Source organism: Thunnus albacares, chromosome 5 (genome assembly GCF_914725855.1).
Source record: "Thunnus albacares chromosome 5, fThuAlb1.1, whole genome shotgun sequence".
Classification (NCBI taxonomy): Eukaryota; Metazoa; Chordata; class Actinopteri; order Scombriformes; family Scombridae; genus Thunnus; species Thunnus albacares.
In genome coordinates, this window is record NC_058110.1 from 10,291,642 (window position 1) to 10,315,183 (window position 23,542).

Sequence of the window (23,542 nt, forward strand, 5' to 3'; positions counted from 1 at the left end):
CAGTGGGGGTGGTGGTGACTCTGTTGGTGAAGTAGCCATTTTTAGACTCCCTTCGTTGTCAAATTGCATGATGCTACAAAATTTTTCAACATGAGTGGAAGTCAAGCTAAACTCGTTTGAGTTATGCAAGTGTAAGAAGTTGCAGCTATGTAATCATTATCTTAAAACAACAGCTCGGTCAAGGGTTGGTCAATTTAAGTTCAGAGTAGCAAAATGTGCGACCAATTAGCTTACCAGGTATAATCACTAGCTATCTATAGAGCAAAGATGTGGAAAAAATGTGGGCCGACATAGAGATTCAGGATAACTGGGATCATTTTAATGTGTTGATTTAACTCTCACGTTGAAATATTGCTCAGGTAAATGTGCTACTAAATCAAAGCTGATTCAGTTTAACTAAGACAGCTTATTTCTTGAGAGAGAGGGAGAAAGATACCCGGACGTTGAGAGAGGGGTGCTGGCTAACCTACCGAGCTGTCACACAACTAATTAACATTAGCTCTGGCCTTTAACTGCCCGCTTGCCGGATAAAACCATTAAATGTGAAAGCAGTTAAAATTTCTTCTGATTCATTGACACTTAAGTTTGTCTAACAGTGACCCCCACCCACTCTCTTGGCAGCAAAGACTAGCTAGCAGCAGGCTAACGAGAGCTAACGGAGGAGCCACTCAACCCAGTTTAACCCCTTTCGTTCATCTTCCAGAGCCGCCGCACAGACACTCAACGCCGATGCATTTCCTGAAGCACAATTTCAAATATCATTACATATAACTTACCCGCTTTCAGTCGAGGGTGTCCGTTGTTTATATCACATTGACTGGAAACAGCAGAAAAAGCTCGTCTCTCCTCTCTCTCCGCCCAGGCGCTCAGATTTAGCTAGTTTAGCTACCGAGGAGCGGCACTCCCCGAACCCAGTTTTTGACCCGCCGAGGGGGGAGACACACCGGCTCAGAGACGCAGAGACAAGGCGGTGTTTCACCCAGATAGACGTGTCAACAGAGTCCCGTGTGAGCGTTCGTCCAATTCAACGCAAATTCCAGCTCAAAGCAAAAAAAATCCCTTCTTGTCTTTCCCACCGTCGTCGTCCCTCTTTTTTTTTCTCTTCCTTCACGCCAGGATCTCAGTCGCTTCTTCCTCCGGCCATCAAACAGCAGAGATGGGCGCGGTAACCCTGCACTCAGGTCTGGGAAACCCCACGTTACGGCAGCGTCACAACGCACGGCTGTAGGGTCGGCGACCACTCCGACACATCAGGAAACACTGCCATCTTTGGTAACACCAACACACACACCTAGATAACATTTACCTGCCAAAAAACCACCACTTTTAAAATTTATACAACTTTTTTCATTTTAAAGAGTTAAAAGCAAACGTGCCCTGAGAAACGAGCATGAAGCAGGTTACAACAACAACAGCCTTCCTGCTCACCAGCTGCTGTTTGTGCCAGTGGTTCTTTTACTGTGGCCCACAGCTCCATGGGTCCTTCAGGGTACTTTAATTTTGATTGATAACGAATTATAATAAATATAATAAATATTATACATATTTAGGGATGATTATTTTAATATTTATTCAATATTATCTCACCATACACTGTGTATGCTTTGATAACCTGCAGTCCCAAATAAAAGCCCCTGTATGAGTCCCTAGGATCTTGTTAAATTTGATATTTGTCCAAAAGTGTCTTTCTGTATATCTGTAATATTACCATGTTTGAGTTCTTAAAATAATATTATTATATGACATTGCGTGTCAGTGCAACAACTGCTACTCCAAGTCAATAACACTGTCTCATTTGCAAACCAAAACAGACTGCACTGCTAATTTAACTACAGAAGTGCATGGTCATCCCTGCCAGCAAGCCAAACCCAAAACACAACCTAACCACGTTCACATTTAATATAATCTAAATTTGGTCTAAAGTTTATCAGAAATAAGTTATTGCCTTAAAATAATTTAAACATATAAAACTAAATCTCATCAGTAGAACATTGAGGACCAATTTTACTTACACTGATAGTTTGTTGATTTGTGTCTATATGTGAATATTTTTTTATTATCTGTTAATAATACCTTGACAGTCATTAGTCACTGCCCCTGTCACCACAAATTTGGTCAATTAATGCAGGCTATGGATGTTTTTTGTCTTTGCCATATTTTATGATTTATGAACTGATGACCTTGTGCTTCACTTCAAGCTATGAAATCAGCAGGGATTTACTTCCTGCACCGAGTGTTTGCCGGTGAACCGTCACTGCACCACAGAGATGACTTGATCATTATCACCAGTAGTCTAGGTAGAGCGCTCAGAGGAGGGGTTAATGCTCAGCGGGTTAAGGCGTTACTTGGAGACATGGAACACTTTGTCGTCCTCTGGGACAACAAAGTGTGTATGGGCTCGGTCCTATGGGGGAAGACAACAGCATCACCAGCTTTGGTTTGGACAGAGGACCCTCCTGAGAGAGAGCGCTGTTCTGTCTACTGTAGCCCAGCATTTTGGGCATGTTCTGTTTGTGCCAGATCTGTTTTGCTATTGTCTCTTTACATTCACAGCCATTATTGTGGCTTAATGTAAATAAAATGTGAATTGAGTAACAGCCAGCATGCATCATACTGAATGTATATTTTTACATCCAGACATAATCATTTGTGTGAACGTTTGCGTATCACGACAATGATAATGAGCAGACTAGACAGGGATGAAAAGTCAAAAATAACTGAAATTGTTGCTTTTTCAAAAAGCGTGCGTCATTTGGAATTCTCCATCAATATATCCTCTGTCTCGCTAATCCGAATTTCCACCGGAGTGTGTGTTTGTGTGTGTTCTGTAAACCTCAAATATGTGGGAGGAAGCTGGCCTGTTATCCTGTATGAACAATCCTCTGCTGTGGGATGGTCAGCTCTGTAACCACACATTAGAGCACCTACAGGAGGAACATTCCCCATAGTAACTGTACTGAACTATATGGAGGGGTGTGTGTGTGCGAGAGAGTGTAAACCCACCAAAACACATTCGATCACCGATATCATAGTTGATGTCGGTGTTGGTTTAGTTTATGAGGCCCTACTTTATCCACCATTTTATTTACTCACAGCTTATTGTGTCTAACTAAAAAGAAAACAGTGGCAAACACAGGATGAGTTGAAAACACTGCCCCGGTGTATGTGTGTGTGTGTGTGTGTGTGCTTGTGTATCAGCCAGTGTTCTGGGTGTGGGTTTCCACTGGGACTCATCTGCCCAGGTTAATGCTGCTGAGATTTAGTTGCCCCTGGATACACCCCTGCCTGTCTGCATACATGTGTTGTGAAGCTGCTTTAGTAGAGCTTCAGACCACCCAGGGGAGAAGCTTATTGTCTGGATTCAGCCTTTTGATGAGGAGAGCGGAAAGATAACAGTCCACACCTTGATGTGCTTTCTGTGTCAACCACATAAGATCGGATTTAGTTGTGATAAATAAATAAAAAGTAGCCAAACTGTGATGAAAACAGTGATGATAATCTGTGATGGTCATCAAGAAGGAAGCAACCATTAAAATAAGGATAATTCCTTAATTTAAGGATAAATGTTTCTATAAGGAATATTTAAATTACTTAAGATATAATAGTATAATATATGAGCCTATAAGAACAGTTTATGTAGTTGCAAACCTCTATTGTATGTTTTAATGTAGTAACTGTGGCCTCCAAAAACTTGTAGCACTGATTTTATAAATTCATATTCACTAACATGATGGGTGGTGTTCACATAACAGACAGGGAGACAGAGACACACATACACGGCCCGTAAGTAGCACTATCTCACAGCATTAGCGAGAGATCAGAGGAGAAATCAGATTAGAAAAAGAGGCAAAATGACAACACAAATATTGCCTAATATGATCTCATACATTTCATAAAACGAGTGACATTACATGAGGCTAAGCTCATAATGACCTTGCTTTTTATAGGCGGGTTGGGGTACAGTAATCTGATTTAGCATAATCTCCTACAATCTCTGATAAATGCTTACGGCATGTATCTCTCAGAGAGGTCAGATCCTATTGGTCCGTTTCGCAGCATTACTGACATCTGCCGTTCACATGCGCACGGCCTCGTTCCCACACACAGTAGGACCGCCTTTGGAGTTTTTCCAAGTGAGCTCTCATCTTTGTAGTAATTTAACAATTTAAATGTGACAGATTGATTGCTGATTGATGCTGTTGTCAGTTCTGGATTATTCTTTATATCAAATTATTTAAAGACTGATGATGATACTCCAGTCATTTGGAAAACTGTTAAACAGTGTGTACAGTGGGTGTGTAATCATAGTATGAGAATCCACCTTCTACTTCCTTCTAAAGCACTGGTTTGAAACTTGAAAGGACACGTACTTATACATATAGTGTACATTTATTGTACATATTATATATGAGATGTGTGACGTGCTAACTGGGGTTAGGATTAGGGGGTTAGGGGTTAGGGGTTAAGGTAAGTGGTTGCTGAGTTTTGGTGAGTCTAGCAGGCTGGCTGGAGGACAAACCAGGTGCCTCCTGCTCTGCTGTGGACTGTAAATGAAACATACATTACATATAGCACAATGTTTAAAAAACAGAAAGTAAAACATGCACTACTATAACTGTTACTTTCACTACTGTTATTACAATAACCACTGTTACTGTTGATACAACTACTACTGCTAAATTAAAATACATATACAATGTACAAAGTAATTTTCGGATTAAATTATCTATTGTTTGTGATTTCTTACATATATGGTAACATCTCTACTTGTATTTATGTGAATTACATGTATATTTGATGTATTTTTGGATAGAACTATATCACATTTTTTAAGATCTAACAAGTGTGTGCAATCTGATTGTAATTGTTTCATTATACACAATCATGTATTTGGAGCTTAAATAAATACCAATACATTTTATATTGTTCATTTTTGATCCAGAAAGGTCTAACTATGGACTATATTCTCTAGAACGAAGTCAGGAAAAAGGTGGCAATCCATTATTACAAAGCATGTTTTGATCTTATAGATAAATGTATTAACAATCAATAGACTGACATGTCTAACTACATACATAGGTGTAGCTTTCTATGCATTTCATGTTTATTGATGAAATCCTGACTTTCAATCTTTCCATTTTCTGGCCTTTCACACATTTTATGTCGTTGTTGTGTCGTGTTTTTTCACGCACAATCCACAGGAAACATTGAAAGAAGCTTTACTTTCTCCAAAATTTCTAAAACATAAACAAAGTAAAGAAAAATGGACAAACACCTAATTTCAGACGCATATGCTGACTGGATCCTTTATCTTCATGTAGTCTCAGATACTCAACACATCCTCATTTTAACTAAAGTTCATCATCATTCACAAAATAATCAAACATTTTTTTGAAAACAGGCTTTTGAAAAATGGCCTCAATGCTAGTTTCTTAATATTGAAAGAAGATATATTAGATATTTGAATATACCATGTTTTGAAAAAAAGAGATGAAGAAATTAATAATCAATCAATAGTGTAGAATTTGTTATTTTGTATTGAGAAGTGGATACTCGTCCTCTTTACCCATTGACTTACTAAACATGATGGACTCTCATAAACCACCTTGATTGGGTGAAGCAAGCTAGAAAATGCATTATTCTCTAGTCCTATTAAAGTAACCTGTTAATAATACACTCACATATTTTGTAATTCCCTAAATGTCACTGTTTCAAACACATTGCTTTAAATTCCATAACATTCCAGGAATTCCATAACGCCTGGATGAAATGTGGGGACATTAGGAGCCTCCTGGTGGCAAGTACCTGTAAGTGCAACCATGTAGTGCAGTGAAGGCCTAGTCTCAGGCCTGCAGGATGGCAGTGATCATCTGAGGACAGACTCAAAATCAGGTGAAATGTGTTTTTACCTTCATTAACAATCAAATATCAGCCAGTAAATTTCAGCCACATGATGATGTTCCAGTGTGATGTGTGAGGATTTTACTCAGTGGCATCGTGTCCGCAAAAATAAAGAAAATCCCTCAATGAAGCTGCTAATATGCTGCGAAAGGATACTTAAACTTGTCATAGCAGGAAAAGCACAGATATCACTGATTACATTAACGATGAGTCTGCTCCATTCAAGTGTCCCAGTAAACCATGACAGAGTGACAGCATGAACAATACCAGGACCCTGAAACTGAAGCAGCTGAACTGAATTCAGTCTTAATATTATTATTTACACCTGTACATGTCATAATGTCTTCTGTGAATAAGGCCTTTCCAACAATTTAATTACTGTGTTTTTAAATGGACACTTTTAACATTCTTTGATGGTCTAAATGCTCTTTAACTGCCTTATATTTAGAAAAAATACAAATCATCAGCTCACTACTATGCTATTATTGGTGATACTACAGTTACCATTCATTATTTACAGCCTAAAGCTGCAAATGCTGCTTCTAATACTAACAGATCAACATGGCAGTCTACGCCTGATCAATGTAATTTCACACAAAAGGCTTTCGTACCAAACCACTTGTTTTCTATCGCTCCACATTCTGTGTCATATTTCACAGACTGCACCTTGTTTGACCTCAGTATGAACTCCATTCACTTCATGAGTACAGTACCAGCAGTGCTACAGTATGTACTGTATACATCTGCTGGCTTACATCAACTGACACACCCAACCCTGATATAACCGCTGCTTACTTGGCTCTACATGCACCCCCTGGTGGCGGAGTCAGGTACTTTATAAAAGGCTGAGGTACAAAACCTGAGGTCTTCTTGTTGCTCTTCCTCTGCTTTGGAAGCAACATCCTCTAATGTATTGGAGAGGAATTCATGCATTTCAAGGCAAACATCAAAAATTGCAAAAAGATTTGTCCTAGAGTAAAAGGCTACGGTAGGTCAACAGGATTTTAAAGTCTCCTCATAATTCTAGCTATATAAGAGGTAAGTAATAGGGTAATACAGAAATTCACGATTGTTTTGGCTCAATTTGTACAACAAAGAAGTTTCACTGTGCAAAACTTTAAATGAAAAGAGCAAAACTGACTTCCTAAATTGTTACTTTTGAACACAAATGCTGTGCATACAAAGTGCAAAACTCAAAATGCTCAAGTCTCAGAATTCTCCGGTTCAAACATTTATTACTAAAAATACAGATCACTATATCAATGTTTGCATTTTCTCCTCATTTTAATATCACCCAGATGAGCAACATTACATACACTAAATCAACTTAACTGCAAATGACTTCACCACAGTAACTCGGTTTTTTTCCTTCTGTTATCAACATGTAATGTAATGAGTTTCTGCTGCAGTCGTGTCAGTTGTGTTTTGCTGTTTTATGCTCTCCAGCATCTTTGTATTAGCTTACTGCATTTTCAGTGAGTGACTGAAATATCTAATGTTAGGTGTCCATTGTGGTAGATAGAGAACAGAACGGAGTGTAGTGTTTACTGTAGTGTTACAGTAAGATTCTTGGCTTCATATTTACAGTATATTCAGTATATTTAAAAAATCTTCCAGTCTTCCTTTGTGTAATTTATGATTAAACCTTTACTTCTGTGTAAGTTGCACATTTTTGTCAGTGCTATTTGTATTATCTATATGACCACTATGTACTCTTTCTCTATATATATACTATAGTATATACTGTATATACTATATGTTTTGATGGGAATTCCTTATTCTTTGACAACAAAATTTGAGTTCAACATAAGGGTTTAACACGTGTTGTGAAAACTGAGATGAAGCAAACATAAAATGCAGTAATACACATTGTTTTAATATAAATGTCTAATTTGTGAACACTGTACATATAGACGGTAGATATAAATGTGACTGGCAGTTTAAGTTTACAGTAAAATCAAGAAGGAGGAGTCTGTATCTGTCTTTCAGAAGTGGTCTGTTGGTTCTTGAAAGAGTGAATAAACATTTAAATAACGATCTGCAGCCTTCTTTAAAATCTGTTTCTATGATCATTTCTGGTTGTTAGACTTTCCACTTTGCTCTGCATTGTGTATAAGACCAACATGACAAAATAAGATATACTGTCTCATATCATAAATAATGAATTTATTTGTTATGGTGGCCACATATATACACAATATATCATGTGTCTTTGTCTCTTGTGTCAGTGTGTGTGTGTGTTTCGCACTGGCCGGTATCCAGGTAGAGGTCAGTCAGCAGCGGTGGAGACCAAAGCCATCAGGGTGACTCTGTAAACATTTGTCTCATCCCCCTTTAAGGTCAGAGGAACACACATCTGCACCACCTCATAGGGCTGAAACACACACACACACAAGCATACAGTTCATACAACCAGCCGATGCAGTGTGTTCATAAACAAACACCTGATGTAACTGAAGTTCAAAAGTCTTGACACATGACATCGGAGGTTGATGGTGGTAATGCTGTTAGAGCTGCTGATATATGAGATTTTGTGCCAATATTTTTACTCTTTCGATACCAAAATGAGCAGGATTCAGTGTTTCCACCATGATTCAGTCCTTGTCAGAATGGAAATGGCTGTAAAAAGCTGAAACAGATTCTGAACTCAGATTTAAAAACTCTGAACTGTGAAGTTATAATGACATTTATTCTTGTCACAGTAAATGAACAGCTTTTTTATGTACTTGAAATTTTGAGTAATATTATTTTTACCTAAAGATGCTTTGACTTTTTGATGAGCAACTTCAACTAATCAAACCGCTCGGACTTTTATGTTTTGATTACTTTACAACATTACAACACAATGGATGTAATTAAGCTTTTTTAACAAAAATATGGGTTCTTAAGGTATTTTACAACACTGCATCTGTTGTAAAGTACAGATCAAAACCACCACCAACCCCCAAGTTGTTACTAATTCATGCAAACTTTAATCTTTATCTTTATATTTTATCTTCTTTTTTTTTATTCAGTAACAAAAAGCCAACAGCAGTCCGTGTTCTCCTCCTCACCTTGTATCCACTCTGGGGAGTCCATGTGAGAGTGATGGTGCATCTGTGGCCTGGCTCCACGCTGCCTCTGCTGGGCTCCACACTGAAGCCCTGCTGCTGCAGAGACGCCACGTTATCCCAGAGAAACTCACCATTCTGGGAGAAACAGAGAGAAGATGACTTTTTTTTTTTTTTTTTTACCAATCCCTTAACTGGAAAAATGGATTGAGAATATAAAGCTTTTGGATGCTTCATTTATACATTTATGCTTCAACACTTTTCATTTTATAACCTAGAAATATTTATGCTATGTCAGTCTAGTTCTGCTAATAAGACACTTTCCTTCACTGGAAAAAAGGGGGGAAAACATGGCAGCAACATTTTAAGAAATCTGCAACATTTAAACAATAAAAACTGAAAACATTTTGTACATTAATTAGTTATTTACCCATATTTTCTGAGACAGATTAAGGAGTCAGATGGATCACAGTGCAGCTGTATCATGATATCCTAATATACAGTATAACATTCAGTATAATGATGACGAATCATGGTATTGATTGTTAATACATTTTCAGGTTTTTAACCCTCTCATGATGCATCACAGTGTGCTTGATGAAACAATTTGCAGCAGTCAGTTGCATAACTGAGTAAACCTGCTGCTTTTCTTGTTCTAGATATTTGCGCCGACCACATTACCTTCTTACTGGGCTGTGTGGAGCGGATGCAGCCCACCTGCAGCTCTCTGACTGCAGGTTTGATGGTCCCTGCGCTGTAGCTGGCCCGCAGCGTCACCAGCACGGGGAAGCTGGGCTTTTCCATCACCTCAGACTCTAGATATAGATGACACACACACACACACACACACACACACACACACACACACATACACACACACACACACGTTGGCTTACTGTCACTACTTCAAAGTAAAGTTGTATTAAAAATGGCAACAGATAATCCTGGCACTACAGGAGTATGTTAGTGTTTTAATTTATGTCAAGTACTGGTATTTGTGGCCAAGGAGATGTTGCATTACCATTCAGCCATCAGGATGATTTTCTACCATGTCAGACATCTCTTAGCTTCCACTCTCTTCTTTCACTGATTAGCCCCTCTCCCCTTTTTAGTTAACAAGTTAAAATCAAACACACTTTTCTGATCCTTTAACTACTTCCTTCTTTACTAATATGCAGACTTCAACTTGAATTTTGCTGGGTGTCAGTGAGAAACTTTCAGATTCAAGCTAACATCTCCGTCCCCACAGGAGCCTTGTTCCTCTGACACAATCATAGCGAAGCTCAAGGTCTTATCCAGCTGCTGATGTTATCTTCTTGCACAAACACCTCTTTGAGTTAGTCAAACTTGAAGTAACCTTGGAGGTGTGCCTATTTTTTACACACAGATTTTGCAGTAAAATATTATCTGAGTGCTGGTGACAAGCACACGACCTGCCAGCATGCTACGATTAACCATAAATGACTACATTACACACCCCACCCTCGCTCGCATAAATCATGGAACGCGTCTGCGAGTTATTAGTCATCTTTATAGCGTCTTTATTTCCTCGGCCTGATTTCCATGTCTTGTTGGAGCCATCAGTGTCTTTGAGAATATGGTTGAAGTTAAATCAGTTTCCACTGATAATTCCCATAGATAACAAGTGTAGCACTGATCAGTTCCATACCATTTAATCAAGCACAAGTGCATCCTGTGCATCATATGATAGGTTGATGACACTGAAGACTAGAGGAAGGCAGAAGCTACTGTACCTGTAAGCTGAGGTTGACTTGTTATCAGTGGAGGGAGGAGGGATTCAACGGGCACAGTCAGCAGGTCTCCTCCATGCAGATACATGTTATGTGAAGAGGCTGCACCCCTCAGATCAATCACACACACTTTACTCTGGGAGAAAGAGGTGGTACAGGGTTAGAGTTGTTATATCATGAAGCCCAGAGTGAATAAAGGACATACAGGGTGCAGTAAGTACACTCGAATAACAGCAAGGCACTGTGGGACAGCACTTTGCCTGGACCATGTGATGAGGTTTATAACCAATATGAAGGCCAAGGTCAAGCTGAGTGAAGAAATGCATTCAAGTGTATGTGAGTCTGTGCTTGTGTGACCTTATTTGTGAGCTCTACGGTGAGTCTGTCGGAATAGTTGACGGATGGGTGGTCAGGCTGAAAGGTGACAGTGACGTCCTGGCTCTGTCCTGGAGCAATGCTGCCCTCTACTGGCACCACACTGAACACACTCAGCCCACTGTAGCTCTGGGTTCCTGTACAGGATACAAAACACAAACTGCTACTACTTATGTTTACTAATGTTACGTCTGCTACTAGTACTGTTGTTAAAAACGATGAAAACAAACCTTATGATTATTTTACTGAGCTTATAAGAAATTTGGACATATATTCATGAGAAAATCATGAATGATGAATGATTTCTTGTCCTTCAATAGCAGCTTGACCCTGGTGTTGAACACTATCAGTCAAAGCTGTAACTAACTGAGAACAGAAGATGTTCTCAGTGGTCAGTGTTCAGACCCTACTCCTGAAAAGAGAACTGTTTTAAAAATGAGAGGGGTGGAAAGGTTCAACATCCATGTTGACCATAATTACAACAAATTTACAGCTAATAAATATTTAAATGCAAGAAACTATTTTTGTCAGTGGAAGTCATTGAAACTATATATATTTTCTTCTCACAGCCGCAGATAAAAATATATAATAAATTAACTCTCCTCTAGCCATCCACTTATCTAAAATGTTGACATATTCAACATAGAGTACAAGCTCTTGAATGCTCATTTCTGTTTTTTGTTACTTTTTAAATGATCTAACTCCACTGTAAAGCACTATGAACTGGACTCATTTTGTAACTTTACTTTTACACTGAATCTACAAAAAAACACTACCTGCTATTGACGTACAGCCTCTTTTGCACAGCTCACATCCCACAAAAATTTTACATGACATTACATTCATTGATTTGACAGACACATAACAAGTACAGTATGAGAAAAGCATTAAGAAATGGTTTGTATTTTTATCTTTCTCATGTGCATATTCTGATATATAGAGCTGTGTGTTCATTGTGACAAATTTAAGTACAAACGATAGCGTCTCAGTGAAATGAAGGGCCATCATGTTCCCCCAGAACAGCTTCAGTGTTCTTTGACAAAGATTTTCCAAGTGTTTGAACTGTGCTGGAGGAAAGAAGATCATTCTTGAGTGCCTTTGTTGGGTTGAGATCTGGCGACCATGAAGGCCAGAGAATATGACTCAATTTTTTAAAAATATTCATCAATTCGACAGTTCCTCAACAGTGTCCTTCTGTCCTGCAGGCATTTGCATTTGTAGTAGCAGCTCTATATCTTTTTCCTTTTGTAGCTCCAGCAGTCACAGTTGTCAGGCTCCCTGGCGAACTGTGCAGTATTAATTACAGCTTACCCACAGTAGGCTGGACCTGAGAGTCTGTGTAGCTGCCCAGCAGGAAGGCCACCTTGTCAGCTCCACCCTGAGGCCTGGAAGGAGCGAGACTGGACAGCAGCAGCCTGAAACCCACCGCCACCACCGAGCTATTCTGCAGCTGCAAAACAGGACTGAAAGTCATTATCAAGACTACCAAGACAAGTTCTGGCCTTGATTGTTTTAAGACCAGGACCTGGATTAGACTTAAGCTGATAATGGATAAAATATGAAAATTCTAACATTTCTTCAAAACTAACAAGATGGAATCTCGTTCTCATACTTGACTGACCTTCAGGACCTGCGAGGTGCTCTCCTTCTCCAGCACATAGCCAAAGTCAAGGAGACCTCCAGGATGGGAGCAGGTAACAGCGGGGACCACACCCTCCCCACGCAGAGTCATCTCCAGGATCATCTTGTTGCTTCGCACCTCCAGTGTCTCACAGTGCTACAGAACAGTAGAGGTGGTGAGGTATTGCTCAATACTTGTTATTTATTAGTTACTGAATTATCTTTTATGAGATTTTTCTTTTCATAATTTTCAGATTGAGAGGTAGAGTGACAAATTACAAATGGATTAATACGGGAACAATAATTTTGGATACTTTTACTTCACTCTGAGAGATACTTGTCATTCAATAGAGGGAGAAATGTTCATTTTTTAAATTATATTTAGTAATAAACTGGTGCTGTGTGGTAAATTCTAGACTGTTAACCCACCTTTTTCTCAAGAGTTGGACTGAAGGCCAGTACCAGAGTGTGTTTTTCTCCTGGTCTTATACATCTGAGAGCATTGAGAAGGGAAAAGGGGCCATATATGTCCAACACTGATGACCTCAGCTTGGAAACGGTCAAAGAAAAGCAGCAGTGAAAAGTGAGATCTGGGGTCTGAGGAGTAATGTGGACATTGTTGGCAGAAATCCCTGAGTCTGATATCTTGTAACCTGCACAAATTAAACCAAAACTATCTGTGACACTGAATACTTCTAGAGGTAAGTGAGAAAACATGTCTTTGTAATTTGGGTGAACTGATCCTTTAATATCCGCCTATATATAAAAGAGGGACCACAGACCGCACACTATAGGGAATCAGCAGAAAACCATTTTGAGACTTTTCCATACCACTTAACACCACTGTTAAAGTTCTGAAACTGTAAGGGTTAAATGTACAAGCACATGCAGCATTTTGTTTACTGTGTAGAATTTTGTGTAATAACTTAGACAAGCAGTATTTGCGAAGAAAGGATACGTCCAAAGATTCCTTTGAAATGTTCTGAACTGTAAACCTTTTAATCACTTTCTCTCCTAAAAATAGACAGAACACAAATACAACACAATGAATAAATATCACATACACAAATGTACATCTGCAGTATGGGATGAACCATCAAGCTACATGAACATTTGAAATGACTCACCTACTGCCACGTGATTGAAGTCTATGACATTGTGTCCATTGTTGGATGTCACCACTAGAGGGGGCTGTACAGCAGGACACTGCAGCTTCAAGTAGAGAGTGTTGAAAGGACTGTAAAGAAGCAGATGCATCCTGATTATTCATCTGTCATTAGCCACAATACTATACATCTAACTTTTGGCAGCTCACAATCACTTTCATACAAATAAAAGTATTATATGAATAGACAATATTCAAAATACCCAAAATACTTAAAAAATGCAAAGAAGACAATGTACTAAAAGATTGATTTGAAATTGCTGATTACCCTAAAAAGTCAAAGGTTTACCATTCAAGAGCTGAACAGGGTCAAGATATGTACTTCTTTTGAAATACTCAGACTTAAAACAAGGTTCTCTATCAAATATTTAGAGTCTGCTGATGAAGCTGAACTTAATAATAATTGGAGTAATTGGAGAAAGATGCCAGGCTGCTGAACCAAACTGTAATGGAGAAAGGTAGCACACGTTCCACAACTGACGTGTACAAATAACTTCCATAGCTTCCTTGACATTTTTTGAGTTTCATCAAACCAGCTTTGGGGTTTGTAAACATTGGTTTCCCATTTGTGATTAGTGTAAGAAAGTGTAAAGAAATTTCAACTCTCTCATTTTCTCCACTGTTTTCCCGGCAATTTCAATGATGATTCAATGATGAGTCCCCGTCTTGTAGAGGGGCCCTGAGTCAGTTTTTCCAGCCTTTTTTTAGTTGATTTTGTGCTTACAAGAGTGTATTCTTAAAAAGGATTGCCTTTTTTATTTAAATGACCAAAACCTAATTGACACACAGCAAACCAGGGGCAGGTAGTAGTGTCTTTTTCTGGGCCCTATAGGGTTAATACAGACTCTGAGTAGTTGAGATATGTTTTTTATATCAACTGTATGACTATGCAGACTTTTCTGCATAAATTAAAACAGTGGAAGTCTGGCAAAAGAGGCCATGGTTTAAAAGAGCTGGTTGACATTCAGATTTTACAAAATCTGTAAACTAACAGGAATTATGAACTGTATTGGGTCCAGTGAAGTCTCAAAGATTAAAGACATAATATGACACTAATCTGACATGGCAGGGTGTACAGTGTGTTTTACAGAGCTGTACGGAAGCTGACTCAGTGTTACCTCCATGCTGGCTGGGCCTGTCGGTCTTCCTCTGGAGGGTCTCCGTCCGATACGTAGCAGGGAACAGTGTACTCCCTGTAGTGCTGGGTGAAGGAGTACAGCAGAGAGGCTTTAGCCTCCTCATACTGCTCTGACCTTGCAGGAAAAGACATGAACAAATCAACAATCTTCTCACACTGAAACTCTTTTCATTCAAGTTTTCCAGCTCAGTTTAGATCATAATATGCACGGTGTGATCACAGCAACTTAGAAGAAATTAAAATACTGATGAAATCATCTTGAGTTGTCTTAAAGGTCAAAAATGATGCAACACTATGTTTAACAGCACAGGAAACTCCCGAAATGATCTTTTTTCAACTTGAAGTCTGATGACTTTTCCTTGAGTGACCCCAACATTAGAGGAAGTGAAACATCACAAGGGTACAACGACTGTCTTCGGGTCATTTTGACCTGACAGTTGTAAAATCATTTACACACCACAGAAACCACACACATACACACACACACACACGCACACACACACACACACACACACACACACACACACACACACACACACACACACACACACACACACACAAAATGAGAAATTGAGAATATGTGTGTTACTGATTGACCTCACTGACTTTGTCTCACTGACTTTTTCAGATGTCCAAGAGGAACAAGAGAACAATGATTTAGAAGAGGAGGAGGTATCTGAAGAAGATGGAGAAGAATACAACATGATGCATCATCTTCAGATGAAGAAGAAATCTCCCAAGCTAAAGGAGCAAAATAACCTGGTCCTTGTCATCATATGACAACCAGGATGGGATGGCATCACAAAATGTCATAAGGATGACTCCAGGGCCCACATGATATGCAGTTGCCCAGGACATCGCCTGGGTGTCTGTTATACCTCTACAACCCTGAGCCTGAAGTAACAGTGGATGAGCAACTGGTTCCTTTCAGAGGTAAATTTTTATTTTCATATCTGTAATGTAAGTGAATTTCACCGTTAATTTTATCATGTATTGCTGTAAAATCATTGATTTATGTGATTGTTTCCTGTGACAGTGACAATAATTATTGATAATAATCTCTTTTGTCAAAAGGTCGCTTTCCTTTCTGGCAGTTTATGCCCAGCAAGCCAGCAAAGTATAGCATCAAGATATGGGTGGCCTGTGACACACAATCCAGCTATGCTTGAAAGATGCAAGTCTACATAGGGAAGCCGACCGGTGGAGGCCCGGAGAACAACCAGGGGATGCGGGTTGTGCTTGATGTGACTGATGGACTGACTGATGGATGTGACTCTTCTGAACTCAGCCAGCAGCCTCTGAAGAGGAAGATCACCATGGTTGGCACAGTTAGAAAGAACAAGCCAGAGCTCCCTCCTGCACTCCTTGCAACAAGGGGGAGAGGGCCTTCTTGTCAAAGTTTGCCTTCACTCCCACCTCCACTCTGGTGTCTTACCTCCCAAAGAGGAACATGAATGTGGTCCTCCTGAGCACACTGCACAAAACGACTGAGATCGGTGATCGTGAGGACAGGAAGCCAACCATCATCCTGGACTACAACCACAACAAAGGAAGTGTGGACAAACTGGACAAGGCGATTGGAAATTACAGCTGCAGGAGGATGAGTGCCTTCTGGCCCCTGGTCATCTTCCATAACATCAGCGATGTGTGCGCATACAATGCCTTTGTGATATGGAACAAGATCAACAATACCTGGATGCCTGATAAGCAGAACAAGAGGAGGGTGTTCCTGGAGCAGCTGGTAAAGGCACTTGTAACCCCACACATTCAAAGAAGGGAGCGCCTCCCCCACACACAGCAGCCTCTACAGCGCTTGTGAAAGCTGTTCAGGGGGAAGAATCTTGTCCTGATCCACCTGAGGCTGCAGCTGGAGTGGGCAAGAGGAGGAGATGCCAATTCTGCCCCCCAAAGAAGGAGTATAAAACAAATACTATGTGCTGCACATGAAAGAAATACATTTGTAAAGTCCATGCACTCACACTTGCATACTGTCCCACATGCGCTAATTAGAGTTGATTATGTTCTTCAAGTTTTTGTTTTGTACCTATTATCTTATTTTATTCTTATTTATTGTTGTTGTTTATACACCTTGTGGGTAGGAACACTGGTTCAAAAAATGGGAGAAGACTAATATTTTGTAGTTGAATTCTTCATTGTACAGAGTTTGTGATGAATGACAGGTTGTTTCTTCATGCAAAATAGATTTGAGGTTTAGAATTCAATTAAGCTGCAGCTTTATCTTATGGGTTTAGTGAAGCCGGGTCATTTTTGACCCTTAGGACAAAGGGAGTATACAGAATGTTAAGACTACACAAGGGTTATGCACTGGAAGTGGAGTGAATGTACAAGTAAAAGCTTTGAGTGTAATTTATATTTCAGTGTTGTCGGGTCTCAGATGTCTCTCCAAGTTATTAATTGGGTTTAGCCTACTTTCCTACTTTGAGATGCTTTCAGGGAGGATGTGGAAGATGTTTCCTAAGGAATGATTTATTCTCTTTCTGCATCACTACGCTCTGATATTTGATAGAATATTTATTTATGAATATTTTTCTTCACTGGCATGTCAGTTCAGAAAACTGGTTGTGCTGGAAAACACGGGATTACAAAGCAAGCAGAAACATTGATGACATCAAGGATAAAAATGAAGTATAAATGAGACCTCCTACCCTGGCTGTATGTTGTCAGGATTTGGGGATTCAGTTAGTCTCTCAGGTTTGGGGCTGTCTGACACTTTGCTGTCCTTTGGATTCACAGATGCCTTCTTTCCTTTACTGGTTTCCACTGGGATCTCCTTTTTTATCTTCCAACACAGACATGAACATAGAGATGGGTTCATACTGGGGATATATAAATGTAGGGGCTACATTCTGTATAAATAAGTATGGTTATGAAAGTGTGAAAAAATCAGTAATCTGGTGATGTGTTCACATTTAAAACCCTTGTGGCAGCACAGATCAATCCTCACACTAGCAGGAGGTGACTGGAGTTGGTGGGAATACAGTCGTACCTCCTCTTCAGCTTGTCGGTTCCTCTCCAACTCCTTCTCACGGAGCAACTTGGCTCGATGGAGGAGACGCAGTGCCTCGTCTTTGATCTCCTGGTCCGACAGTCTGGGTCTGAACGTCACCTGGACCAGACATCTCTAGGTCAGAGAGATGGAAACATGTCAGGAATTACTCATATGAAAAACAGATTGAAGGGTAAAGCAATAACATTTGTTAAAACTGTGCGTTGTACAGATTTTTCAGGAAACTTTTTCTTACTCCCTGGTCATTTTTAATTTAAAGGTTTAAATTAGTTTTGGCAGTCTCTTGTTCTGGGGTTTTCTCTTGTGTGGACCAATTTAAATGGACTGAGGAAGATAATCCCTCTGTTTTCCTATTGCAGACTATTTACTGGATTTCTCCCACCTGACCTCTGTTATACAGTTGAAAGAAAATAACACAACAGATTAATTGTTACTATAAACAGAGTGTGAGTCTGGAGGAAAGTTTTCCACTCTCAGCTGTTGGAAAATAGGACTTCAAGTCCAACTGTCACAACCTACATCAATAACTGCAAGGATTTTCAAAACACCTGTACTGAGATAAATAATAATTTAAAATATTAATATAAAATTTATTTCAAAATTATTTTTTTTGTATTATATTCTTTGCCCATTGATTCTGTAGCTCACATGAACATAAACATCGATTTGAATGAGAAGTATTAATAAAAATTTGTTCACTTCCATCAGGTGTCCAGTAGAGTGCGTCATTACGCTATAAAGGCTTTTGTTGTGACCCAACGGCAGCGATGGCTGTTATTCTGTACAACTGAATTGAGTTGAACTGGGACTGGAGGAATTTCCTCTGAGATCATTATGTCTTTGATGTGAATTGTCATGTCAAGTAAAATTTACACTTAAATGTAACAAGAACTTCCGTACACTCCTCCTAAAGCCCAGTTCAAACAATCTCGATTAACATTAGAGTTAGAACTAGGAATTAGATTATGATCATATGTAGTCACAGTCTAAAATTGTGATAAATTCTGGTTTTGCAACTAAAACAATGTCAGAGTAAAGTTTTGGCCATGCGTAAAAAAAATGAGAAACACAAATTCAGGAGATCAGGCTCCAAAAGATTACTGAGACAGCGATGAGTGAGGTGGGGTCAAATTATTAGAGATAAAGAATTCTTCAAATGGACTTGATTGCCAAGTTCTCACAGAGGCCCAGATATCCTGAACTTTAGTCTCTTGTATGGGTACTTTCTCATCCTGCATTTCCCATAATGTAACCAAGTGTCATAGTTCAATTTTGGAAATAGTAGTCTGACGAAAAAAACTTAACCGAACATGTAATGGTCTTCATCAATTGATGGAGACTGAATACCATGAGATGCGGTTAAAAGCTCTAGAAAAAGCCAGTAAATGGATCTTAAATCATGCCCACAGTTTGAAATGAAGGCTTTTTATGTTATAAATTTGTAGTCTCCATGTCAGTAACCCTCAGGGTCATTTTCCTCACGACGAGTAATCTGACTGTTATTTGCCCCTTAAACATAAGTGGTGTTTTACTCCACCTCTCCACCCAGCAGGCGTCCTGCAGAAGGAGTGATCCTGATGTCTGAATCCTGGGGTGGGGTGAAGCAGAACAGCCTGGGTGCTATTGGAGCCATGGCCTCTCTGACCCCAAGAGGGGCTGGTTGTTTGGACTGGTTACCATCAGTGTGATGGTTAATCAGGTGAAGTAGAGCGGTGGAGTGGTCACCAACCGCCGTGGCCCCAAACTTGACCAGAGAATGGGAGAGCTCCAGTGGAGGGCGGACACCCACTGCTCGGCAAGACAGAAGAAAAACTCTGAGGACAAACGAAAAGAAATCATTGAGCTATATATTCAAAAATATTCTGAACATAAACAATCAACAAATCCATATACATGATATGACATTTAATTTACAAAGAATGAAGGATTACATCTTAACCTGTTAATTCCAGACTTGCAGCTGAGCTGGAAATTGTACTCTTTGGCCTTGCTGGCACTGAAAATCAGATCAATCTCCAGGGTCTCTTGTGGGAGAAGAGTGCCAAAGCCATCATTAGGTTGGATGTCCATAAACTGAAGTGTGAGGAGAACAAAAACAACACGAATTACTTAAATTTCCAATTTAAGGGTTGAGCAAAAGTGGCATATCTCAAAAAATGGGAAATGTCTCAGAGGAAAGGAAGGTAAAGCTGAATTTTAAACAGTGATAGTGCTATCTTAATGACTAAATTTAAGTCTCCTCCAGACCTGACATCATCAAGAGAGACAGCATTGATAAAAACATTATTTTCGGTGACTAATAGTTTCTGCTCGTATCTGGATCCAGGCAACTGCACAGCACAGATACAGCAACATTTAACACAAGATAAAGTATTCACAGTACTGGAAACTAAAAACACAGAAGTTCTTGTCACTCAAAAGATTTCTTATAAGCCCTCATCTACTTTGTCACCTCAGCTGTAACCACAGTACCTCTGGAACACCCAGGAAGCCAAAGTCCTGAGGCAGCAGGGACATGTTGGTAAGGCGAACACTGCTCCTGATGGACTGGTGAATGGAACAGTAGCCAAAGTCTACCTCAGTCCGGTCAAACTGCAGGTCTGAGGAGGTCATAACTGCTTGGACTGTGAAATGGACCAGCTGCACCTGAACACACATAAAACATCTTTACAAATCTTTGGCCATTTTCATCAACATCCTTCAAACATGTTTGCCCTGCTTTGCTTTTGATGTCACATCTTATCTAGATTCCCTTTATTTCATTCTCACATCATAATAATTTCCGTGAAACATCATTGTGGTTTGATTTATATACTACAAAATGATTCCAGTGTTCTGTTCTGCTTTTTAAATCTTAATTATATATTTTCATATTCAGATTGAAGAGAACAAAGAAAGCAACAATATGAACATGGGAGTAGCATGGACTGATGTTTTCTAAAAATAAAGCCTTTTAAGTCTGTTATTTCACAAATATGAATATATGCACTTGAAGTATCAAATTAATCAAACTCATGTTTAAGGAAAGACCATTTTAGTCTCCCGAGCTGAAAAAGAGCAACGCTTTTATGCATATAGTCATCCTTCATCATTGAGCAGCTGAGACGCAAGATGTGTGTATATATGTGTGTATGTGTGTTCACTCCAAAACAGGCTCAAAGTGTTAGAAACTGAAATCTCTGCACTAACCCATGCAACTGTTTATTGGTGAATCTTGTGAGCAGTGCTTTTTTTCTCGAGATGACGTCCTCTTGAGTCATTGAGTCAGTGTGCAGCAGATGACCTTGTTTATTGGTCTCTGCACCATTGCTTTCCTGGCTGCTGTGGTGTCTGGTGACCATACATCAGTGTACGTGTGTGTGCATGTTTCAGTGCCAGGAGCTCAGGGCCTGGGGCTGAGGGCAACAGCTTTGGTGCTCCACAGGAGCATCCTGGCTCAGTCTTTGGCTCCTTGTCAGAGCTGTGCTTCCCCTGCAATCCTCTCCTCTCCTCCCCTTGTCCTGGTAGAGACAGGCAATAGGGGCTGGACAGGGAGGGAGAGGGATGTGACGATTTGGCAAGAAAACAGGCCAGATTTAGATTTACTGAGAAAGAGGACTGGCATCAGTGCAACACGAATGTTTAAGCAGCTGCTCTGTATTTTTTAATGAAGGCTGCTGCTGACTAGTTGAAGGAATTCAGTTGCTGTAAGCACTTTATTTCTCCCTTCGAGGGCTTCAGAATTGACTGTTTTCATATTGCAAAATGCACACTGGACCTTGACAAGAGGTTATTTTAGATTTGTGCCTTGAGAGGAATGATTTGCTTGACAATTAATTGCAAATAGTCTCGTAATTAGTGTTTGTTGCACTATACACAACTAAAATAACACATCCATGATGTGGATGTGTCTGAAGCCAATAAATGTAATTCCAGTATGTCCTGGTTATGTTACCATAACCAATATAAATAAATGGTATAATATATGGTATAAATGCAGTGTACTGTACTCACTGTAGTCACATCAAGACAACAAAGATAATTTTCAAGGCGCATTTTTATATGAAACAACCAAGCACTGAGTGCAAAATTCAGTTACATGTGTTGCTAATGAAGGGATGGAGCTAAAGATTACACTTTATAGAAAACTGGTAACAAGCTGCAGCTGAGAAGAATTCACTTTCAGATTCTGGGTGAATTTTGGATGAATTCAGTAACTATGGCACCGTGTTTTGTTCACAACTGGAACAAAGAAGCCTTTTGAACTACAGCTCTAATTTGTGCCTCTGACTGGCCTCTTCTCCATAGCAACGGCGGCCGAGGTTCATGGATATCATAATATTTAGAGCCATCTGCCGTGCCAAACTGACATGATTTTTCAGTAACAAAGTTGAAATAATTAAAACTGGGGGCCATAACAGAAATCTATAGCATCGTGAGATTATCTAGAAGACTCCTGGGTGTCTACGTTGAGGAACATAAAGGATATTGTTAAAAGAAACATAATTAAACTTATTAAGGCTACATAACAAAGAACATTTTGAGCTTCTGGAGACATTTTCACTTAAACAATGTTGAATAACCTTTATGCTTGGCTTATTAACGCCCATGGAGTAACTGGGCCTTGGGGGTATGAGATAATTTTAGCTTGTTACCAGCAAAATAGGTTACAACCTTCAGTGGCTCTACTTCTGTTAGGGACAAAGTAGGACACAAGCCCTGTATTGCAGGATAAGTGCGATGTTTTCATGATCACAAGGAGGTTTACTATAAACTGGAACTATATGTTTACAGTGTAAAGTATGATACAAACCTGGCCTGCTACTTGCACTGTCATTGGGACCTCCAGGACTCCTGTATCTGTGTCAAAAAACGTCTTTGCATCTTTGGATAAGGAGCGTCTGTACAGTGGAAGAATACACACTATTATGCAAAGTAGCCTTTTATCATAAAAAGGGCTTTGTCCTTACATCATGTTCATAAACAAAGACACACAACACACAACAAACACGACTGAAACAGAGATTTTGAATTAATTTTTTTTTCTCAGTACATCAGATACCAGCAGTCAAAAGCCACACGCCATTATTGAGCTTTTCAAAAAAAGACAAACATTCAGACCCTGAAGACCCATTACTTTACTTTAACCCACGACTGTAGGATCAGCTCGCCAGGGAAAGCAGGAGAGAGATGTAGAGTGCGCCTCCACACTACTGTAGGTTGTAGCCATGGTGATGGGAGACGTAAGTATGATTCAAAGAGGCCCAGTAGTCATGCACAGGCTTATGTAAAACTCCATTCCCTCAATATCTCCCTGTGTCAAGAGCTGCTCTCATAATAACATGTGTGTGTGTGTGTGTGTGTGTGTGTATATATATATATATATATGTATGTATGTATGTATCGTTCATTATCATGTAAACAGTGGTCAAATGTCAAATGTAGTTTGTGGCTTCAATCCATCTTCCACCTCTCACTTTCTCTCCCCTTCTCCCAACATCTTTCTCTTTTTTCTCTGCTGTTTCCTTGCTTTTT

The 23,542-nt window shown here is 39.5% G+C and overlaps 2 protein-coding genes across 4 annotated transcripts in view; both read right to left on the reverse strand.

Moving 5' to 3' along the window:
• The window catches only part of LOC122982808 (guanine nucleotide-binding protein G(I)/G(S)/G(T) subunit beta-1), a 40,095-nt gene extending 38,902 nt beyond the window's left edge, over positions 1 to 1,193 (reverse strand). Inside the window, exon 1 of the mRNA XM_044352384.1 lies at positions 777 to 1,193. The gene's annotated coding sequence lies outside the window, so the exon portion shown is untranslated. The remainder of the gene's footprint in view (positions 1 to 776) is intronic.
• Positions 1,194 to 8,067: 6,874 nt separating this feature from the next.
• The window catches only part of cfap74 (cilia and flagella associated protein 74), a 50,043-nt gene continuing 34,568 nt past the window's right edge, over positions 8,068 to 23,542 (reverse strand). For all 3 annotated transcript variants that reach the window (XM_044352493.1, XM_044352492.1, XM_044352491.1), the window contains exons 23-39: positions 22,821 to 22,908; positions 20,501 to 20,674; positions 19,968 to 20,101; positions 19,566 to 19,842; positions 18,008 to 18,142; positions 17,667 to 17,800; positions 14,981 to 15,115; positions 13,825 to 13,934; positions 13,656 to 13,711; positions 13,127 to 13,246; positions 12,699 to 12,854; positions 12,389 to 12,527; positions 11,060 to 11,214; positions 10,706 to 10,838; positions 9,633 to 9,766; positions 8,955 to 9,089; positions 8,068 to 8,275 (exon numbers count right to left, since the gene is read on the reverse strand). In XM_044352493.1, the coding sequence (XP_044208428.1) occupies positions 8,171 to 8,275; positions 8,955 to 9,089; positions 9,633 to 9,766; positions 10,706 to 10,838; positions 11,060 to 11,214; positions 12,389 to 12,527; positions 12,699 to 12,854; positions 13,127 to 13,246; positions 13,656 to 13,711; positions 13,825 to 13,934; positions 14,981 to 15,115; positions 17,667 to 17,800; positions 18,008 to 18,142; positions 19,566 to 19,842; positions 19,968 to 20,101; positions 20,501 to 20,674; positions 22,821 to 22,908 (2,320 nt within the window). In that variant the 3' untranslated portion in view covers positions 8,068 to 8,170. The remainder of the gene's footprint in view (positions 8,276 to 8,954; positions 9,090 to 9,632; positions 9,767 to 10,705; positions 10,839 to 11,059; positions 11,215 to 12,388; positions 12,528 to 12,698; positions 12,855 to 13,126; positions 13,247 to 13,655; positions 13,712 to 13,824; positions 13,935 to 14,980; positions 15,116 to 17,666; positions 17,801 to 18,007; positions 18,143 to 19,565; positions 19,843 to 19,967; positions 20,102 to 20,500; positions 20,675 to 22,820; positions 22,909 to 23,542) is intronic.